This window comes from Medicago sativa, chromosome 3, assembly GCF_051527215.1.
Source record: "Medicago sativa cultivar Bolivia chromosome 3, Bolivia_mono, whole genome shotgun sequence".
In the NCBI taxonomy this organism is placed as follows: domain Eukaryota; kingdom Viridiplantae; phylum Streptophyta; class Magnoliopsida; order Fabales; family Fabaceae; genus Medicago; species Medicago sativa.
In genome coordinates this window covers 75573974-75592094 of record NC_140751.1, presented here as the reverse complement: position 1 = coordinate 75592094, position 18121 = coordinate 75573974, and the positions used below count along the sequence as shown (strand labels likewise).

General features: G+C 36.3%; 2 protein-coding genes across 3 annotated transcripts; one reads left to right on the top strand and one right to left on the bottom strand.

The window, feature by feature from the left end:
* Positions 1-762: 762 nt before the first annotated feature.
* On the top strand, positions 763-11935 carry PDE312 (Nucleic acid-binding, OB-fold-like protein). The gene is made up of 12 exons (XM_085753895.1): positions 763-1521; positions 1629-1688; positions 1796-1825; positions 2458-2531; positions 3198-3279; positions 4828-4901; positions 5024-5090; positions 5324-5416; positions 7393-7569; positions 10651-10701; positions 11122-11273; positions 11354-11935. The coding sequence occupies exons 1-12, from the start codon at positions 796-798 to the stop codon at positions 11772-11774; spliced, it is 2007 nt and encodes a 668-aa protein (XP_085610021.1). The 5' UTR covers positions 763-795; the 3' UTR covers positions 11775-11935.
* Positions 11936-12259: 324 nt separating this feature from the next.
* Positions 12260-17917, bottom strand: LOC146940223 (transcription factor GTE10-like). 2 transcript variants are annotated; one of them, XM_085753893.1, is made up of 10 exons: positions 15844-17917; positions 15244-15292; positions 14958-15122; positions 14172-14242; positions 14000-14069; positions 13798-13878; positions 13604-13719; positions 13239-13305; positions 12972-13102; positions 12260-12897 (listed from the first exon to the last, which is right to left on the bottom strand). In XM_085753893.1, exons 1-10 carry the CDS (start codon positions 17167-17169, stop codon positions 12628-12630), a joined length of 2346 nt encoding a protein of 781 aa, XP_085610019.1. In that variant the 5' UTR covers positions 17170-17917; the 3' UTR covers positions 12260-12627. The 2 variants fall into 2 exon arrangements, with proteins under 2 accessions (XP_085610019.1, XP_085610020.1); XM_085753894.1 differs by having other exon boundaries at positions 14964-15122.
* Positions 17918-18121: the final 204 nt, after the last annotated feature.

Genomic DNA, 18121 nt, shown 5'->3' with positions numbered 1-18121 from the left:
GAAATTCTTTAAGTTATATAATTATAACAAGTTGATTCTTTGAGTCTTTTTGTACCACTTACGTCCATGAAGTTATTTAATTATAATAAGTTAGTCTTTACGTTTTTTTTATGCCACTTAGATCTTTAAGCTATTTAATTGTAACTTTTAAACATCAAATAACTTACATTTTTAAGATCTAAAATTTCTCAAATTGTTAAAATTAAATAACTTAAAAGACCTAAGTGGTACAAAAAAACTTAAACTATCAACTTGTTACAATCGAATAACATAAAAGACCTAAGTGGGTCGAATCAATTTGTTAATGTTAAATAATTTAAAGGACCTCTTGTGCCAATGAAAGCTAAATATGTAATTTTGCCCCATGGTAGATGGAGGAGGGAGCATTACTTAGTATATCGATGTAATATAAATTCAAATATTTTTTTTTGTTACAATACAAATTCAATAGCTAAAAACAAAAATTAGCAAATGGAGCGGGTATTTATGTCTTACATATTTATATTAGGCAAGTTTTTTACAGATATTTATAAGAAGAGAAATGATATTTTGACAACCACTTTTTGACAACTTTTGGACAACTTTCTCTCTCATACTCACATGATGTTGTTATTCTCTCTTCCTTTTTCTTTCTCCATTGTTTTTGACCAATAAAAAGTGAGAAAAACAAGGTTGTCAACAAATGGATGTCAAAATATCATTACTCGTTGCCATATTAAATGTTTGAACTTTATCTATCCGCTCAATATCTACATAACAATCAAGTTACATAGTTTTGTGAAGTGAGGTGTAGCAATGCAAGTCTTCCCCAATTCTTATCTCTTCACTTTCCCTAAACCCTTAAACCTTAAACCCTCTCCCTTATTCCACCGTCATCCACCACCTCTACTCCACCGCAAACCACCTCTCACCACCGTCGCTAAATCCTTCACCTCCGATGAATTCCCCGTCGACGAAACCTTCCTCCAAACCTTCGGCCCTAAAACCAAAGAATCTGAAGACGAAGCACGTCGCCGCAACTGGATCGAACGCGGTTGGGCTCCATGGGAAGAGATTCTCACTCCTGAAGCCGAATTCGCGCGGACGAGTCTCAACGAAGGTGAAGAAGTTCCTCTGAGCTCGCCGGAGTCGATTGAAGCTTTTAGAATGTTGAACCCTAGGTATAGGAAGAAGAAGATTGAGGAAATGGGAGTGACGGAAGAGGAGTATTTGGCGAAGCAGTTTGAGATTAAGGAAGATGTTCCGGAGGAGTTGAAGACTAAATGGGCAGGACCGTTGGTGGTGAAGTTGGTTCCGCCGAGGGATTGGCCTCCAAGAGGGTGGGAGGTGGATCGAGAAGAGCTTGCGTTTATTCGTGAAGCGCATAAGATGGAGGCGAAGAGAGTGAGGTTGGAGGATATTGAAAATGGTGTTAGAACTGAAACTGATGATGTGTGTTTGGATAGGTATAAGGTGTTTTTGAAACAGTATAATGAGTGGGTGGAAGCTAATAAGGATTTATTGGAAGAGGAATCTTATAAGGTTTCTTCAATTTCATTTCATACTTGTTTAAATTACAATGTGCATTCATAGTTTTTTGATTTGGTTTATGTGGATTGATAATGCTAATTGTGATGTGAGTGCTACAGTTAGACCAAGATTATCACCCTGGGAGGAGGAAAAGAGGCAAGGATTACAAGGATGGCATGGTAGGATATGATGAATTTACGATTCTTTTTTTACGTTTGTAGGTATTTGGAATGTGAGAGAGTAAAATTGTTCTGGGGCTAACTACTTTTTTGAATGGTTTTTGCAGTACGAGCTACCATTCTATTATCCTGGCCAAGTAAGCTATTTCACAATTCTTAGTTCATACTCATTATGGATTATATTGTATTGCTGTTGTCTATAAAGTCGATGCTTTACTTTTTATCAGTATCGCGCTCTTAAGATTTCCTATGGTATTAGTCTGTTTTCATATTCACCTGGTTGTTTCGAATTACTGCTATTATGGTTTTATGCACACGGGCAAGCATTGCATTCTATCATTTTGTGCTGCTTGGAAGAAACTGATTTCATATGGCGGGACTAGGCTAGTCTTCATTAGGCATGCACAGTGATCTTTTCAGCTTCATTAGGCATGCACAGTGATCTTTTCAGTTATGACAACGTGAATGTTACATTTTTCAATTGCTGACTGGAAATTTTGTTTAAGAAGACTACGAATAACCGAATTTACCCTTTAATGGAAGCATCATGTTGTCACAGTTTTTTCTTCTTTTTGGTTTGATCAGTTATGATGTCCCTAATTGGACAACTGTATTTGTAGTCCATTAGATGATCCTATTTTTGTTTGGCTTCATTTGCATTCGTACAATTAAAATCAGTCTTTTTCTGTATCATAATTTTTAGTAAATAAATATGTAGGATTGAGGTTCGAGTTTTCATAAATGCTTACATGATAATTTTTCATTGCAGATTTGTGTGGGGAAGGTGACAACTTTGCATCTCTATCAAGGGGCATTTGTTGACATTGGTGGAGTATACGATGGGTACATACCAATCCCTCTGTCCATCTTTTAAGTGTTCCCTTAACTTTTTCTGTATTGGGTGTTCATTTCCTCATTGTTTTGGATGCTGGAGTAAGAAATATTGAGTTGCTTCCACAATGATATTCTTGCTAAGTTAATAACTATATCTACAACTTTAGAATGTTTAATCAATATCATGTGGTGCAATAAATTGGGAGAAGCATCTTCACAAGCATTTGTACCAGCACTGAAATGCTTCATTACATCCAAAGCCATGGCAGAAACAAAACAAGTACCTAGAGAAACACACCTGAGACTTGTTAAATCTTTAGACTTTGGATGCATAGTACTGGTTGTTTACAGACTAGAGCTACAGGGAAATCATACTGTCTCTTTTGTATCATGTGGTAGCCCAGTTTACTGAAAACTATTCAACACTGAGATTGTTTTCTCTTTCTTTGATCCTTGACTAGGAGACATTGTTTTCTCTTTATATGCTGCCATGGGTTATTGCATATTTTCTTTTGTTTATTGCTGCTGTGTACCAGCAGCACTTCATACTGTTATCACGAGTAACTTATAGGCTTTACTTCTGTAGCATTGTTATCTTGTTCAGTGTCACTGTTTTAGCTTTTACTTTTATGCAAGTTTTCTTCTGGAATATTCATCTACTGTAACGTGTTCTAGGTGGGTTCCTATAAAGAACAATGATTGGTTTTGGATTCGCCATCACATAAAAGTGGGTATGACCGTCATTGTTGAAATTACGGTGAGTATTTCAGTCACTAGTTGAGAATATTCCACACTTGTCACTTAATACTTACCTTATATACTTGATAATACAGTGATGGTGCCTTTAACCCGTACTGTTACCTGCCAAATTGTAGTTTTTTTTAACTCATCGATAGGAAACTAGTTGGTGCTGCATTTTTCTTCACGTTGTTATGTTCATGTTTTGAAATAGGAACTCTAGCTCAAATTGTATTATACAAGGTGAATTTTCTCTCTCTAGTGTGCAACAACTGGGGCAAGCTCCCACTTACCCATCAGAGGCACTGTCCCTAGTTTCTGTTGGTATCCCCACATCAGGTGTCCATTTTTCCAGTTCATTGCTCACCCCATTCCAAAGGGAAGGGGGTGATATGTTTAACCCAACTGAAGACCCAATCTCAAGCCTTATCCATCAATATGTTGGTCTGAGTGTCAAACCTGGGCACCTCTGGCCTCGGTGGTTGATGCCTCTTTCTTTTATTCGTCCATTTTTGGTACTAAGAAAGGCAGGGGCGGACCCACGTAGGGGTCAGGGTGTTCAAGTGAACCCCCTCACTTCTTAAATTTACGTTCAAAATTTTATGTTTTTTTATAATGAACCCCCTCAAATTTGGACATTGCACCACACTTGCACCTCTCCTTTCACTTTGTAGTTGCTAGTTAGTACGCTGGCTCAGATTAAGCTCACTGACATTGCAGTGTCCAATGACAGACTACAACTAGTTATAATATTAATTATTTCATAAGTTGCAATTTATATAATATTTGGAGTAATTAATTCATAAGTTGCAATTTAAAATCTACTTGTGGGAGTCGAACCAGGTTAGGTTATGTAGGGAAATTAAACAAAACCATTGCCAGTGAGTTGAAGTTACATACTTGACTTGTATTGGTTTTGAGGCATTTCAAAGTATTTATGTATTTGGACCCTCCTTGAAATTTTTCTTTATCCTTTTTTTATAGATCTTCCTCAAATTTGTAACTTTGTTAGTAATAATTCTTTTATCAACATAAAATATGTTACATATTTTTATTGTAATAAATAATAAAAATAAATAAATTCTCTCTCATGAAGTGTAAATTGACAAAGTTTATGATTTTAAAACTTACGACCCTCGCTAATGCATGAAGATTGTGAAGAGTAAATTGCGCAGAGAACAATTGTCAAATACGTATGCAATTTTTTTAGTACATTGTAATATATATTATTATAATTATAATTAATTAAAGTTTGAAAGTTTGAACCCCCTGATTCCAGGTCCTGGCTACGCCACTGAAGAAAGGTCTACCCTTGTTTCAACTTTCCACTATAATTCACCATTTAACCATGTCATTGGTTGCATGTGACTGAAATTGTTTCTTGTGTATCCTTACTTTAAGCTTTTTTGCATTTTTTTTATAGGCAATGTAGGTAGGACACACAAGGCTATATTACTGATTCTATAATATATACATAGTTCAATTATATCCTTGTTTGGCCATAAGTGGTTTTCTTGTAATGAATGTTTACTCTACTTATTAACTCATTCACATTTTTACTTTGTAGGCAAAGCGAGATCCTTATCGCTTCCGGTTCCCGATCGAACTTCGTTTTGTGGATCCAAATATAGATCATCTGATGTACGATTATGTGTTTGTGATGTTCAACCTTCTATAAACAGCGCTTCATAATACATATTTCTAACTTTATTAATTTGATTACAATTGATAATTTTAACATATTTTTCATTTTGATACTTCAGCTTTAATAGATTTGACTTCCCACCAATATTTCACCGTGACGAAGATACTAATCCAGATGAATTGCGGGTTTGCACCTTTCCCTAAACCACCTCAATCTTTTTGCAGATTTTTTTTTTTCTTTTTGCATTGATCAAACTCTGAAGCTCTTTGTACTGTAACTTTGCTGTGATGTAATCCATGCTTTTGTTTTTAACGAGTAAAAGTTCAAATGTATATCCATGCTGTCAGATATGTCTTGATATCAAAGTTATGCATTATTATGATCATATTTTTTCTAATTGATATTTTAAAATTTGCAGCGTGACTGTGGAAGGCCTCCTATTCCTAGAAAAGATCCAGGAGACAAGCCAGAGGAAGAACCTCTATTTTCTAATCACCCATATGTTGAAAAGGTATGTTCTTATGGACTTCCACAAGGAACAATAGACATCAATGCTGGTTCTAGGTTATGGTAACTTTCTCTTATACAAGCAGACAGTGGTTCCAAATCCCTTGTGTGTGTATAGGCTGTTTTGTTTATAACCTGTTTCCACCCTCATCCTTCGTGTGGTTATGGACCCCATTCAAGATCCTATTTACACCTGCATAAATGTGAAGCCAAATAAGAACGAACATTCTAAAGGTTTCCTATGAACCTGTGTCTGTCTGTGTTGATGTTCAGTTGGATCTTGCACAAACAATGGGACTTACGAAATAACTACCATTCTAATAAAGAAGTACAAACATGTGCGTTAGTTACAAAATTAGCATATATGCTATTTTTTGTCACTAGGATCGATTGTTGCATATATTTAAATGCTAAAGCTGATCTCATCAACCTTATTTTGGTACTGATCAACTCAGTGCCATTGTAAAAAATATGAGGCCACAAAACTAATTGAATAGATTGAGGAGCTTGCTTATGATTCAGTCATTATGGTAACAATGTTCCTGGGCAACTCCGGCCATAGAAGATAAAGGGTTGTGTTTATAACCGACTGCCCCACTCTGATAATTCCATTACATGACTAGCTCATATAGCTAAAGCTTCAGATGCTGAATTAGCTTTGTGGTAATGAAGCCGTCCTTTGTTGATTTTGACTCTTAAAGTGCATAATATTGTGTGATAATATGGATCCCAAATAAATTGGCCGCTTTTTACTAGCTTTGTCCATTATTTCCTGACTAAAATTAGTATAACTGCTCTGGTTGTAGTTTAAAATACTTTAATTCTTTTGATTTCGTAGAAAAACTTGTCTGTTTTATAGTTTTTTTATATTTTTATGCATAATTGATCCACCACCTATGTTCAATAGATATTGAGAGCCCTTTGTTCGGTGAATGTTGAAACGCTAATATTTTCAGAGTAATATGCACATAACATACTTACTATAGCATGGCAATGCAATTATAATATGGACTGGTAGGTTGACTTTATAAAATACTAAGTAATCTGTACTGTTAGGTATGATGCAATTGCAGTTTCTCCTCCTTTATTTGATTTTTTGCCTTTGATGTCTAAACAATGAAATAGGGCAATAAGTAACAAAGGTATTGGTTAGGCCACTTTGGCATCCTATAACTACATCACTATGAAAATAGAATGGTTGTCTTTCACAAGTTCTTGGTTAGTCCTATTGGCATCTGTTACAAGCGTATAGTCTTCAGTCACATTTATATTTTATGTCCGAGTATTGTGGTAACATTTTTTTCTCGTAGAACTTTGTCTTGGAGATGCAAGGGTGGGCTAATGTGAAATCAGGGTGGCCCTGTTATGGGATCAAGCAGTCACTTGAGTTGCAACACTTGTTTTGTAACAATAATTTTACACAGTAACCTTTTGCTGTGTTCCAGTTTACTGGTTTCATGACGAATGAAATTTGGTGTGCTGGTAAAATATCACTTGAAACTTAATGATATGCGACGGGAACATGAACCTCTTTCATTGTGTTACTTTCCATACTTTGCGTCACAATTTATAATGATTCTACTGGGCACCCTGTTACTGGGATTATTTAGGGCCCTGTTCAGATGTACCAAAGAAAGTAGAGGGGATTGCACTAAGAAATAGAATTAAGAGGGGTAGTAATGATAAGGGCATGATCACACAATTGAGGTGGGGAGTCTGTTAGAAAGGAACCTAACAGAATGGGGAGGTGGCTGCCAATCAATCATGAAGGGTGCATAGATATGAGGGAGGGAATGGAAGCGAAAGAGACGGAATCTGTTGGAATTCTAGGAAGCTTAGGCCTGACGGAAGTGAAGCATTCTATTTCTTGCATCTGTGATATGTTCTTTCTTTTCTGCATTTTTCTCTTTCCTGAAATCAATGATTGGATAATTTTCACTTGTCCATCACAAGAATACTTTTTTTTTTTTTTTTTTGCAGTTGTGGCAGATTAATGTAGCTGAGCAAATGATTTTGAATGATATGGATATTAATCCTGATAAATATAAAGGCAAAAAGCTATCAGACTTGGTTGACGAAGATGATTTTGATGAAGAAAAATCAGTTCAGCAGACAAAAGTTCCTTATAAGAATGCATTAGTACCAAAAATAACTATGGTGAGTTCTATTCTTATTGTTGTTCTGGATATGAAATAGTTATTGTTCAATTATTCGTGTTAAGTCATAGAAAGTCAGGAAATAGTAACTAATCTTGTACGACTTAGGAACGGAGTTGGAGGTTGTGGGTTCAAACCCAGATGGAGGAGTAAATATTAATCTAACAAACTATTAACATTTGCCATTCAACAAAAAAAGCAATGAACTTTAAACCAGATCTATATTGGATACTTCAAATGTTAATATAGTTCTGGCCAAATACCTTTTTAGTCCTTTAAGTTTGACAAAAGTACCGGGTTAGTCCTTTAAGTTTTTTAAATTTCAAATAGGTCCTTATTACCCTTTTAAGGATCTATTTGAAACTTAAAAACTTAAAAAACTTCAAATAGATGCATTAAATTAACAACTTAAATGACCTATTTGAAACTTAAAAAACTTAAAGGACCTATTTGAAACTTATAAAACTTAAAGCACTAACCTGGTATTTTTGTCAAACTTAAAGGACACAAAAGGTATTTTGCCTGTAGTTTTCAATTCCAAGCATAGCGGGATACCAAATAGCAGATGGCTGCTATATTGAAATTATCTACTCTGGAATGAATTATAAGCAAAAATTATTTTTTGGAGTGAATTATAAGCTAAATTAACTACTTCTCTCATATGTAATGATAATATCTCTAAAATACCCGTCATTTAGTTTAGCATTTTGTATTTAAATGAATTAATTTCTTGGTCATGGAAGGTAACTTGGGCAATTGACTTAATTTTTTTATTGAGATTGCGTAAATTAAATGTGATTAACTGTTTTTCATAATATGCGTATATTGATGAATGTTTGCTTATATTCCTTTGCGGAGAGAGTCTATGTTAAGCAGTTCATGAAAATCCCCTATAATATATGTATTATATGTAGTATAAAAATATCAAAATTAAAGTTGTTTTGAATTAGAAATCAAGGACACATTTGATTTGAGTAAACAACGCTCCTTAAATAAGTTGTTCTAGGGAGTTTAGTTTAACACTTATACATAAGCTTTTCTATTGAGTTTACTAAAATAAGCTGAAATTAGTTTGTGAACTTATCATAAATTATTGATATTATTTTTACAAATGTATCCGATCTATAAGAACAAGGGGGATATACAACAGTGCGCGAATTATAGGAGAATTAAGCTAATGAGTCATACCATGAAGTTATGGGAAAGGGTAATTGAGCGTAGACTAAGAAAAGAGACTCACGTTACGGATAACCAATTTGGTTTTATGCCTGGGAGGTCGACTATGGAAGCGGTCTACTTACTTTGACGCGTGATGGAGCGTTATCGGACGGATAAAAAAGACTTACACTTAGTTTTCATTGATTTGGAGAAGGCGTATGATAGAGTCCCTAGAGAGATTTTGTGGAAAGCCCTAGAGAAGAAAGGGGTGAGGATTGCCTATATTAGAGCTATCCAGGATATGTATGAGGAAGCTTCGACTAGTGTGAAGACGCAGGATGGGGATATTGTAGATTTTCCCATAATAATAGGACTGCACCAAGGGTCAACCCTAAGTCCTTATCTTTTTACTTTAGTTTTGGATGTACTGACGGAACACATCCAAGAGTTAGCACCAAGATGTATGCTTTTTGCAGATGATGTAGTCTTGCTTGGTGAGTCGAGGGAGGAGTTAAATGGGAGGCTAGAGACCTGGAGGCAAGCCTTAGAAGCGTATGGTTTTCGCCTGAGTAGAAGCAAGACGGAGTATATGGAATGTAACTTCAGCAAAAGGAGAAGTGGGTCTACCTTGGAGGTGAAAGTTGGAGATCATATCATACCTCAAGTTACATGGTTTAAATATCTTGGGTCCATAGTACAAAATGACGGAGAAATAGAAGCAGATGTAAATCATCGTATTTAAGCTGGGTGGTTGAAATGGAGAAGAGCCTCAGGTGTTTTGTGCGATAAGAAAGTACCACTTAAGCTGAAAGGAAAGTTCTATCGGACAGCAGTCAGACCGACATGTTGTATGGTACGGAGTGTTGGGCGGTTAAGAGCCAACACGAGAGTAAAGTAAGTGTAGCGGAGATGAGGATGTTGCGCTGGATGAATGGTAAGACTAGACAGTATAGGACTAGGAATGACACCATTAGAGAGAGAGTGGGCGTAGCACCTATAGTAGAAAAGTTGGTAGAAAATAGGCTTAGATGGTTTGGACATGTAGATAGAAGACCCGTAGATGCCGTTGTAAGAAGAGTAGATCAAATGGAGGAGAGTCAGGTTAAAAGAGGTAGAGTAAGACCTAAGAAAACCATTCGATAAACCATTAGAAAAGATTTAGAGGTCAATGAGTTGGATCCAAATATGATTTTTGATAGAACGCTATGGCGTCATTTGACCCATGTAGCCGACCCCACTTAGTGGGATAAGGCTTGGTTGTTGTTGTTGTATTTTTACAAATGTACCTAAACACTAATGTAAGTCCATATATCATGAGATAAACTCAAACAAGTTCTAAATAAGCTCTTCTAAATGCCTTTTTTTGTAATACCTCAAATATATTGATAAACAAAGACCCGAATTGGGCCAAATCAGTTACAAGTATAGGGCCCAAGAAATGGGGAGGATCTTCCATCCACATTGATATACTGATGGCCTTTTTCCCCTTAAGACTGCATGCAGAAACACTGACCAAGAAGTCCTTACTGTGGTAGAGATTGTTGAGGAGTCTTAGTTATTACAGTCTCGTGTATTTTTATCATTGGAGGACAGTCTGTGGATCAGAGACAAAGCTCTGATGGCGTGTAATTTTATTAAGGGATAATCTTTCTCATGTGATTGTGAATTCATACAAGGATTGAGTTCAAAGGCAGAGTAGGTTACGAAATATTAACCTATCTGCCGCTGGTTAGCAAAGAAAAATACACAAATAATAATGCACAGAAAAAATAATAAGAGATAAACAATCAGACGTAAACTGGATTATCAATATCTTAATCCAATTTAAACTGATTTGGTTTTTTCTTCCCAACCAACCTATACACACTGAACTTACATTCACTTGGTCGCTTATTAATTTACATATTGTTTTTAACTTTGGCAGAAAACAAGTGTTAAAGAGCTGGACTTAGAGGCTGCACTTGCTGAGCGTGAGGTCAACTTTCCTTTTATATTTTGATAAAAATATTTTCTTGTTATTGGCAATGCATATTACACCACTGGCTCTAGGGACCGCTTCATGCCTTTTAAAGGAAGCCCTTGAAACCAATTATTCTCTGCATGAGTTTTCACCCTTTTTTCATAAGCTTGATATCAGATTATCCGCTAGTGCTTTTGTCGTTTCTGTTGTCCAAAATCTTACCAACTTTTTAGAAATGTACTTCTCAAAAATAGAGTCCTATGATTGTTTGATAATTTTCTTTTCAACTCAACCTTTTGTCTTGTTATGGATATTTTCTTGAATTGCACAAAAGTTCCTTGACCAGTCAATCTGCTGTTAAGACTTCAGTTTAATATAAGGAAAATAGTTGTGTTGTTCTCTTTCATAAATCTGAGATAACCTTTGGTGATACAGCTCCATAAGAAACTATGGAAGGAAGCAAAGGATAGAGGTGAGGACTACAAAATCACTACATTGAAGCGCAATATTGAGATGGATGAATATGATTTCATGCATTGGCGTAGATCATTTGAAGAAAGAGAAGCATTGATCAGAGACATCAGCTGGTACTGTTATGTTAATGCTTCTCATCCTCATTTCCTGTTATGATGCGTTGATTTTTACTAAATTTTTTCCCTTTTCGCAGTCGTAAAACTCTTGGTCTGCCATTGGAAGAGCCAGGAAGGTATGTTGATGCTAGTTTTTTTGGTAAAGACCAGTATGATCCTGAAAGTCCTCTGTATCGTTATGACTATTGGGGGGAACCCAAGAATTCAGAAAAGAGCAGGAAAGAGAGGATGACAGATACCCATAACAAATCAATTGTGGGCAAGGGTACTGTTTGGTGTGAGATGCCGTACGAAGATAGCGTAAAACATCAGTCAAAAGAAGTTGACGAGTATTCAAAGCAAGGTGAAGCTGCCGAAGAAGAAGAGGACGATGACGATGATGATGATGACTTTGACTTCAGCATTCTGAGCAGTCTTGGTACTAATGCCTCGGATCAAATTCATGTTAATGGGACTGAGACTTCTAGATTGTCAGATGAAGGTGTGTTTGAGGACTGATGCTATTAAGCATTATTGAGTAAAATGTGTACAGTTAGGATGAGAAATGTGCATAAATTTTGCAGTGTAGAAACACTATGGTAATTTAGTTTATTTGTGATGTTTAAAAAATTCATATTATCTGTCTCGGAAAAAAAAACAAATGAAACTGTTTCCTAAAACGATATACATGCCTAGCCTATCGTTGGTGTCAATTTTGATGGGCTGGTTTAATTTCTTCAAAAAATAAAAAACAAATAGCATGTCAAGAAAATCATGACATGTTTGCGTGTCCCAAATCATTAAATCACGGCCATACAATTTTATCTACTCTATATGAGGGGCAAAATTTCACTTTAACTTACTATGCAGTATATCTGTCTTGTTGGACCCATCTGTCTTGTTGGACTGACCCATCTGTCTTGTTGGAATCATTTCTCATCGATTCATTTGGGAAATAATAACCAAGTAAAAGAAATCTTCACACCAGATTCTAAGGCTTTCAATGAAGAAAAAAAAAAAATAGGAAGAATTAATTTCTACTTCAGATCTAAAATATTTTACAATGTGAGTGAAGTTAACTACTCAAGATCAGGCGCAGAACTCGTTGCAAATGAGTTCATTTTTGCAGACAAAATTGGGCAAGTCCGGTTAAAATCAAATTCAATCAGAAAGGAGAAAACCAAATCCAAACTTCATTCCCTTTTTCTATGTTTTTACGACCCCGTCCTCAAACTTCGTAAAGAGTGGAGCCAGTATCCGACCATACAAATATTGATTAAACTCCACGATCCATAGCAGCGTCACTAAATCCAGCAACTACTGCTCAGAACCACTTTTGTTCAAATGATTCAGCAATTAATGGGGGGTAACATCAATCAATTTCTCCTTCTTCTACATCTTTCGATGGCTCTGCAGCACTCTGAGGCAGTTCCTCCTCCTCATCCTCGTCATCAACCTTCATGTACAATCCTAACTGCTCTAAGGGATTTCCCTGCAGCTTGATCCCACCAAATCCATTTTGATGATCATCTGGGCTCGCCTCCTCTTTGAAACTTGGTGTATTTTCATCATGTACAGCACTCAACATTTCTAGATCTTCCAAAAATTGACAGCTCTCGTTGATTTCAACGGTTTTCTCCATCTGCAAACAGAGCTGTTCAGTGAAACATACCAGGAAGCTTAATTTATATATGGATGTATATCTATTCAGCTTACATTTTGCAAAGCCTGCCGGGCTGCTTCTCTCTCCAGCTCCCTCTTTCTTTTGGCTTCAGCTGCAGCTTCTGCTTCAGCTTTCCTCCGGGCCTCTTCTGCAGCTTTTGCCTCTGCTTGCAATCGAGCTTTCTCTGATACACACAAAAACAATCAGCAATCAGACAATTCATTAAAAACAGAAGCAGTATTCTATTAAAGATTGACATCTAACCATTTAGAAAGAAAAAAAAAATACAAGGTAAAAAGAAAAGAAGAAAAAAAACAAACCTTCCTTCTGCCTCCTCTCAAGTTCTTCTCGCTCAATCCTAAGCTTTTCAGGGTCACGTTTTTCATCCTGAGATCAAGTTGGAATTGAAACACAAACTTTCATATAAAACTTGCATAATGGCAGAACTTTCATGAAAGGCAGCAATGATGGTAAATTAGCAATTACCAGATTTACTACTTTAGCAATAATAGAAATTCCCTACTGGTGAGACACAGACAAAAACTGAACACTTAAAATTTTGATGTTTTTCAAAAGTATTGTGTTTCTCAAATTTCTCAAATTTTGATGTTTAAAAAACACAGCCTAGTCTATTACTGCAACAAATTAAAACCTCAACTACCATATTACCCCCCCCTTAACAAACCTTTTCAAGGGTTTTCTCTTGAGCTTTCAGTATGGTGTCAGCAAACCGGCTCCTTAATAAAGCTCGACGGTAGAGAGTTTCAGGAGAGACTTGCCTCTTAGACGCAACACCCTCCCCTAAAATATTACAGCATGAAGTGTGAGATCATGCTCAAAAACTAATAGCAGACATATTTCTGCATTTTTCAAGCTTACCATCTAGGTGGCTCTCTGATTCAATAGTATCTGGCTTAGTCTGCAAACTCTGGTCAGCCTGGATACCCAGGTTAGTTGAATCTATACAAGAAAGAGAGAATGAGCAAGAAAGCAATAAAGGCGGGCAGATCCTCATCAAAAAACATGCCAAGAAACTATAATATGCACATGGTTACAAAAGCCCATAAAGTTTGGGACCCACCATTTCCAGTTTCAGGATTACTAGGATCCCCCCTGTTTTGATCGTAAGTCAAGCCAGGTCCCACATTTTCCTGCAATTCATAGCGGTTTTTTAACAAAGAAAATGGTCAAAGCATATGAAAATTGCATTCTATGAATAACATAATTTTTGATACTGTATGTACCCCAATCACCTTAGAACTAAGAGGTTCTGACGCTTTAGCAGTATCTAACTCGCTACCAGATGAACTACTTGAATCTGAATCTGTGGTGCCACAATTGCAACAGTCAGATAAAATATTCCAGCATACAGAAAAATTCATTAAAATTGACAAGCGTCTGGTTTTTCAATCATCATAAGCCAAGCAAGTAGAAAATCGACAATAGCTACTGAATTTATAAGAGAAATACTGGAGAAAAAAAAAACTACGTTCATCTTTTTTTTACACCATAATGCATTAAAATTAACCAACAAACCAACAACTTATTGAGTATACACTTCTAGCATATTAATTACAATGCTGTCCAGATGTGATGTCTGAAAGAAACACAAATTTAAAACAAAAGACTAAACTAGCTGCAACTGAGGTCAAACACAAACAACAACGAATGAAATATTCAGACATGAAAAATATACAAGTTCCTACTGGCAACCACTTTACACCATACCGCTTTGTTAATGAGATAGTTGAGTGAGAGGAATATCATTAAGGCAAACAAAATTGACACTGAAACATCTGGTTGATGAAGCAGTCCAAAATTATTACATAAATGAATTATACCTAAAATATTGATTAGGAGCCGGGAAAAAAAAAGTAAAATAGTTTAAGGACTTGAAAATTCATAGAGATTTGGTTTGTACGACAGCAAGGGAAACCACATCCAAAAGAAATAAAAATGGAGTTCTGGGTATACACACTGCAATTAGAAGACTATAAGCATATCCTGGAATCGGAAACATATCAAAAGTATGCACTAACACGAACCACTGGATGATGAGCCAGATTCACTACTAGAGCTGCTTGAACTACTGCATTTACTGTTTCTGTTGACTCCATCTTTTTCGATTTCTAGTGGAGGATAATTTGAATTAGGCGGATCGTTTCCACCAACGATGTCCACGTCCTCCTCAACCAGTTCATTGCCTGGCATTTGGAGTGAAAATAAAGGATCGCAGTTAGAGTCAATTAATGTTGACACTTGTACCATAGGGATGCAACATCACTTGCAAAGCGAAAAGAAGAGAAAAGAAAGTACACAATTTACCTTTAGAAGGTTGCATGGATGAATTGCTAAACCCTGATTCATTAAGAAGCTGCACGAAAATCAAGCAAAAATTAAGTCAGATGAGATACAGAAAATAGATGATTTACGCACAGACCTGCATAAAATGATAGTTTACGGCATTTAAACACGCATATACAAGTGAGGATGTGCTTACACGGTAACACATTCCATGCAATAAAATTTTTAAATGTCAAATTTCAACAATTACAACAACAACCAAGCCTTATTCCACTAAGTGGGGTTGGCTACATGAATCAAATTACGCTGTAATGTTTTATCATAAACCATATTTGGATCCAACTCATTAAACTCTAAATTTTTCCTAATAGTTTCTCCTATAGTTCCTAAATGTCAAATTTTAACAATTCAACTGCTAAATTGAAAGTATCATAAGGCAGATTAATATCATGATTTCATACAAATTATTAGATTTATTGATGTATCATATGCTTTAAACAGAAATGTAAACACACACACACACAAACACACACACACACACACACACACACACACACACACTCACTCACACACTCACAGAGAGAGAGAGAGAGAGAGAGAGAGAGAGAGAGAGAGAGAGACCTCTGTTTCACACTGTCCAGCTTTTGGCTGAAATTGTTGCTTCTCCAGCAAATAATCATCAAGAAGCTTACGTAATTTGAACAGGGTATCATCACTAAGAGCATCAATATCAACCTCAATTTCATCATCGTTCGTTTGCCCTCCTGCGATGCGACTTTGCTCTTTCAAGAAATCAAGAATGGAATCAGGCAAGTCTCCAAGCATATCCTCCAACTGTTGACTCAATTTCTGCTTCTCCATGTCAGTCATAATTCTTTCAGCAGGTTCTGGCTTGGTAAAAGTGTCGTTTGGTGTCATTTTCTTCTTTTTTGTGGGGGGAATTGGGTCAGAAATTACACTTTCTACATAAGTAGGTTTTGAAGGCTCAGATGGGACACGATGATCAATGACAGGAATTTTCTTCTCGATGGACTTCCATCCTTTTTCAAAGGCTTTACTAAGTGCCAATGCTATGCTGTGCACATCATTGCCAGGTGGATTATAAGTCATTGCGTTTTTGAAAGTCAGCCTCACATCATCAGCAAAATCCATGGGATTTGAATATTTACCAGATGTTATCCTACTCTTCACAGTACCCAAATCCATTGGTTGTTTGATGACATTGAAATAATCCGGAATGTTCAATTTAACAACATCGACTGGTTCATTAAAAACCCAACCAAATTGATGAGACATCAGACGGTTAAGTAAGTTCTCACACTGTTTCATTAATGTAGCATATGAAGCCATTGGTGCAGCAGTTTTTGGATATTCAAAACGTCCAGACATACTTTTTTTTGTCTTGGGACCACTACGCCCTGGCAGGGGTCTTTTCTTACCATGTGGCACCGATGCTTGCCGTATACTGTGTTGGCTCTCCAGCTGAGGCCTTTTCTGTCCCACACTGCAGCTCCTTATGTCACTCGACGGAGATAATCCAACAATGTTCGAATTCATACTGTCAATTTTCTTCTGAAGTTTTCTCACTTGTTCAAGTTCCCAAATCAACCTCGATTTCAAATTCTTTCTCTCCATAGCCGACATTTTAGACAATGAGTATAGTTGAAACGGAATGTCAAAACTACCATATCCGTCGTTACCTTTCAAACCAAGTTGCTTCCTGTTCGGTGCATAGGAATCAGCCGATGCAGTCGGCTCCATATCAACCCTCCCCGAGCTACCCAACCCATCCGACTCACCCATAGTCTCTACCACATGACGAAACTCAGGAACAAAACCAGTAGCATAACCTTTGGAGTATTTTCTTGATTTCCCCATAACTTGTGATTGAGAATACTTTCTGGATTCCTTTTGTCCAGCAAAATCTATGGGAACAGTTGGTGCCATAAGATGAAATTCCAACAACTGCACATATCAACTACGACACAACAATCTATGCAAAAACCAAAATTCTCAGAAGCAGGAATCAAGTCTTATCCTCCAAATTTTAACGCAAAAAATGATAAAACCCAGTGAAGGGTGCACTTGTCTCATACCCAATTGACCAATTTCAGTTATTTTGATAACAATTTTCTCTCTAAACCAAAAAAATCTAAACTTTATCGAGCAATTAACAACACTCTTCTTCTATCTTCTTCCCAGGTGCAATAACATTCATCACTGAATACCCAATAGCATTTCCTAACACATTTGAGTAAATGAATCGAAACAACAATGAATAATTCTTCAAAATGCGAACACCCAAGTAAGAAATCAATAGGTTCGCAACTTTATTATTATTGCAAATCGAAAATGAAGCAATTAAAAGAGAGGGTAAAGGGTTTCATGAATTAACGAAAATTGGATAAAAATGAGAAGAATGGAAGCATAAACCCTAGATCTCGAAAGAAAATTGAAGATCGAAGGAAAAGAAAAAATGCGCGAAACCCTAAGTAGAAATCCAATTGAAAACCTGGATTGAATTCTAGAAGGAACACGCAAACGCAATGTGAATCATGAAACCCTAAGCATCACCATCGTTCTCTTCTGTGACAGAGATCGCTCGCTCCTTCGCGTGGTTAAATAAATAAAAAATGAATAAATAAATTATAGAGAGAGAAAGAGAAAGAGGAAGAGAGAGAGAGAGTTTTGGTGCATCCTTTTCGATTCATTTCCCTCCTTTTATAATATCAAACGGCTTAAACGACAACGCGTTTTTGTACATCCATCTTAATCGCACGGTCACTATTGCTTTCCTACTTGCTCCATGTGGGAACAAAATCAAAATCTTTTTCCCTGAAAAAAAAAATCAAAATCTTTTTCTTACAGCAAATCATGAAAAATATTAAATAAATTATTT

What these genes read in the sequence shown, in the direction of transcription:
- PDE312 (XM_085753895.1), top strand. Translation starts at nt 796, where the DNA reads ATGCAAGTCTTCCCCAATTCTTATCTCTTCACTTTCCCTAAACCCTTA. An exon ending in CCAAATATAGATCATCTGAT is followed by an intron (nt 4,902 to 5,023) that starts GTACGATTATGT and finishes TTGATACTTCAG; the next exon opens with CTTTAATAGATTTGACTTCC. An exon ending in TTGATCAGAGACATCAGCTG is followed by an intron (nt 11,274 to 11,353) that starts GTACTGTTATGT and finishes CCCTTTTCGCAG; the next exon opens with TCGTAAAACTCTTGGTCTGC.
- LOC146940223 (XM_085753893.1), bottom strand. Translation starts at nt 17,169, where the DNA reads ATGGCACCAACTGTTCCCATAGATTTTGCTGGACAAAAGGAATCCAGA. An exon ending in ATCCATGCAACCTTCTAAAG is followed by an intron (nt 15,123 to 15,243) that starts GTAAATTGTGTA and finishes TCCAAATGCCAG; the next exon opens with GCAATGAACTGGTTGAGGAG. An exon ending in CTCATCATCCAGTGGTTCGT is followed by an intron (nt 14,243 to 14,957) that starts GTTAGTGCATAC and finishes GTGGCACCACAG; the next exon opens with ATTCAGATTCAAGTAGTTCA.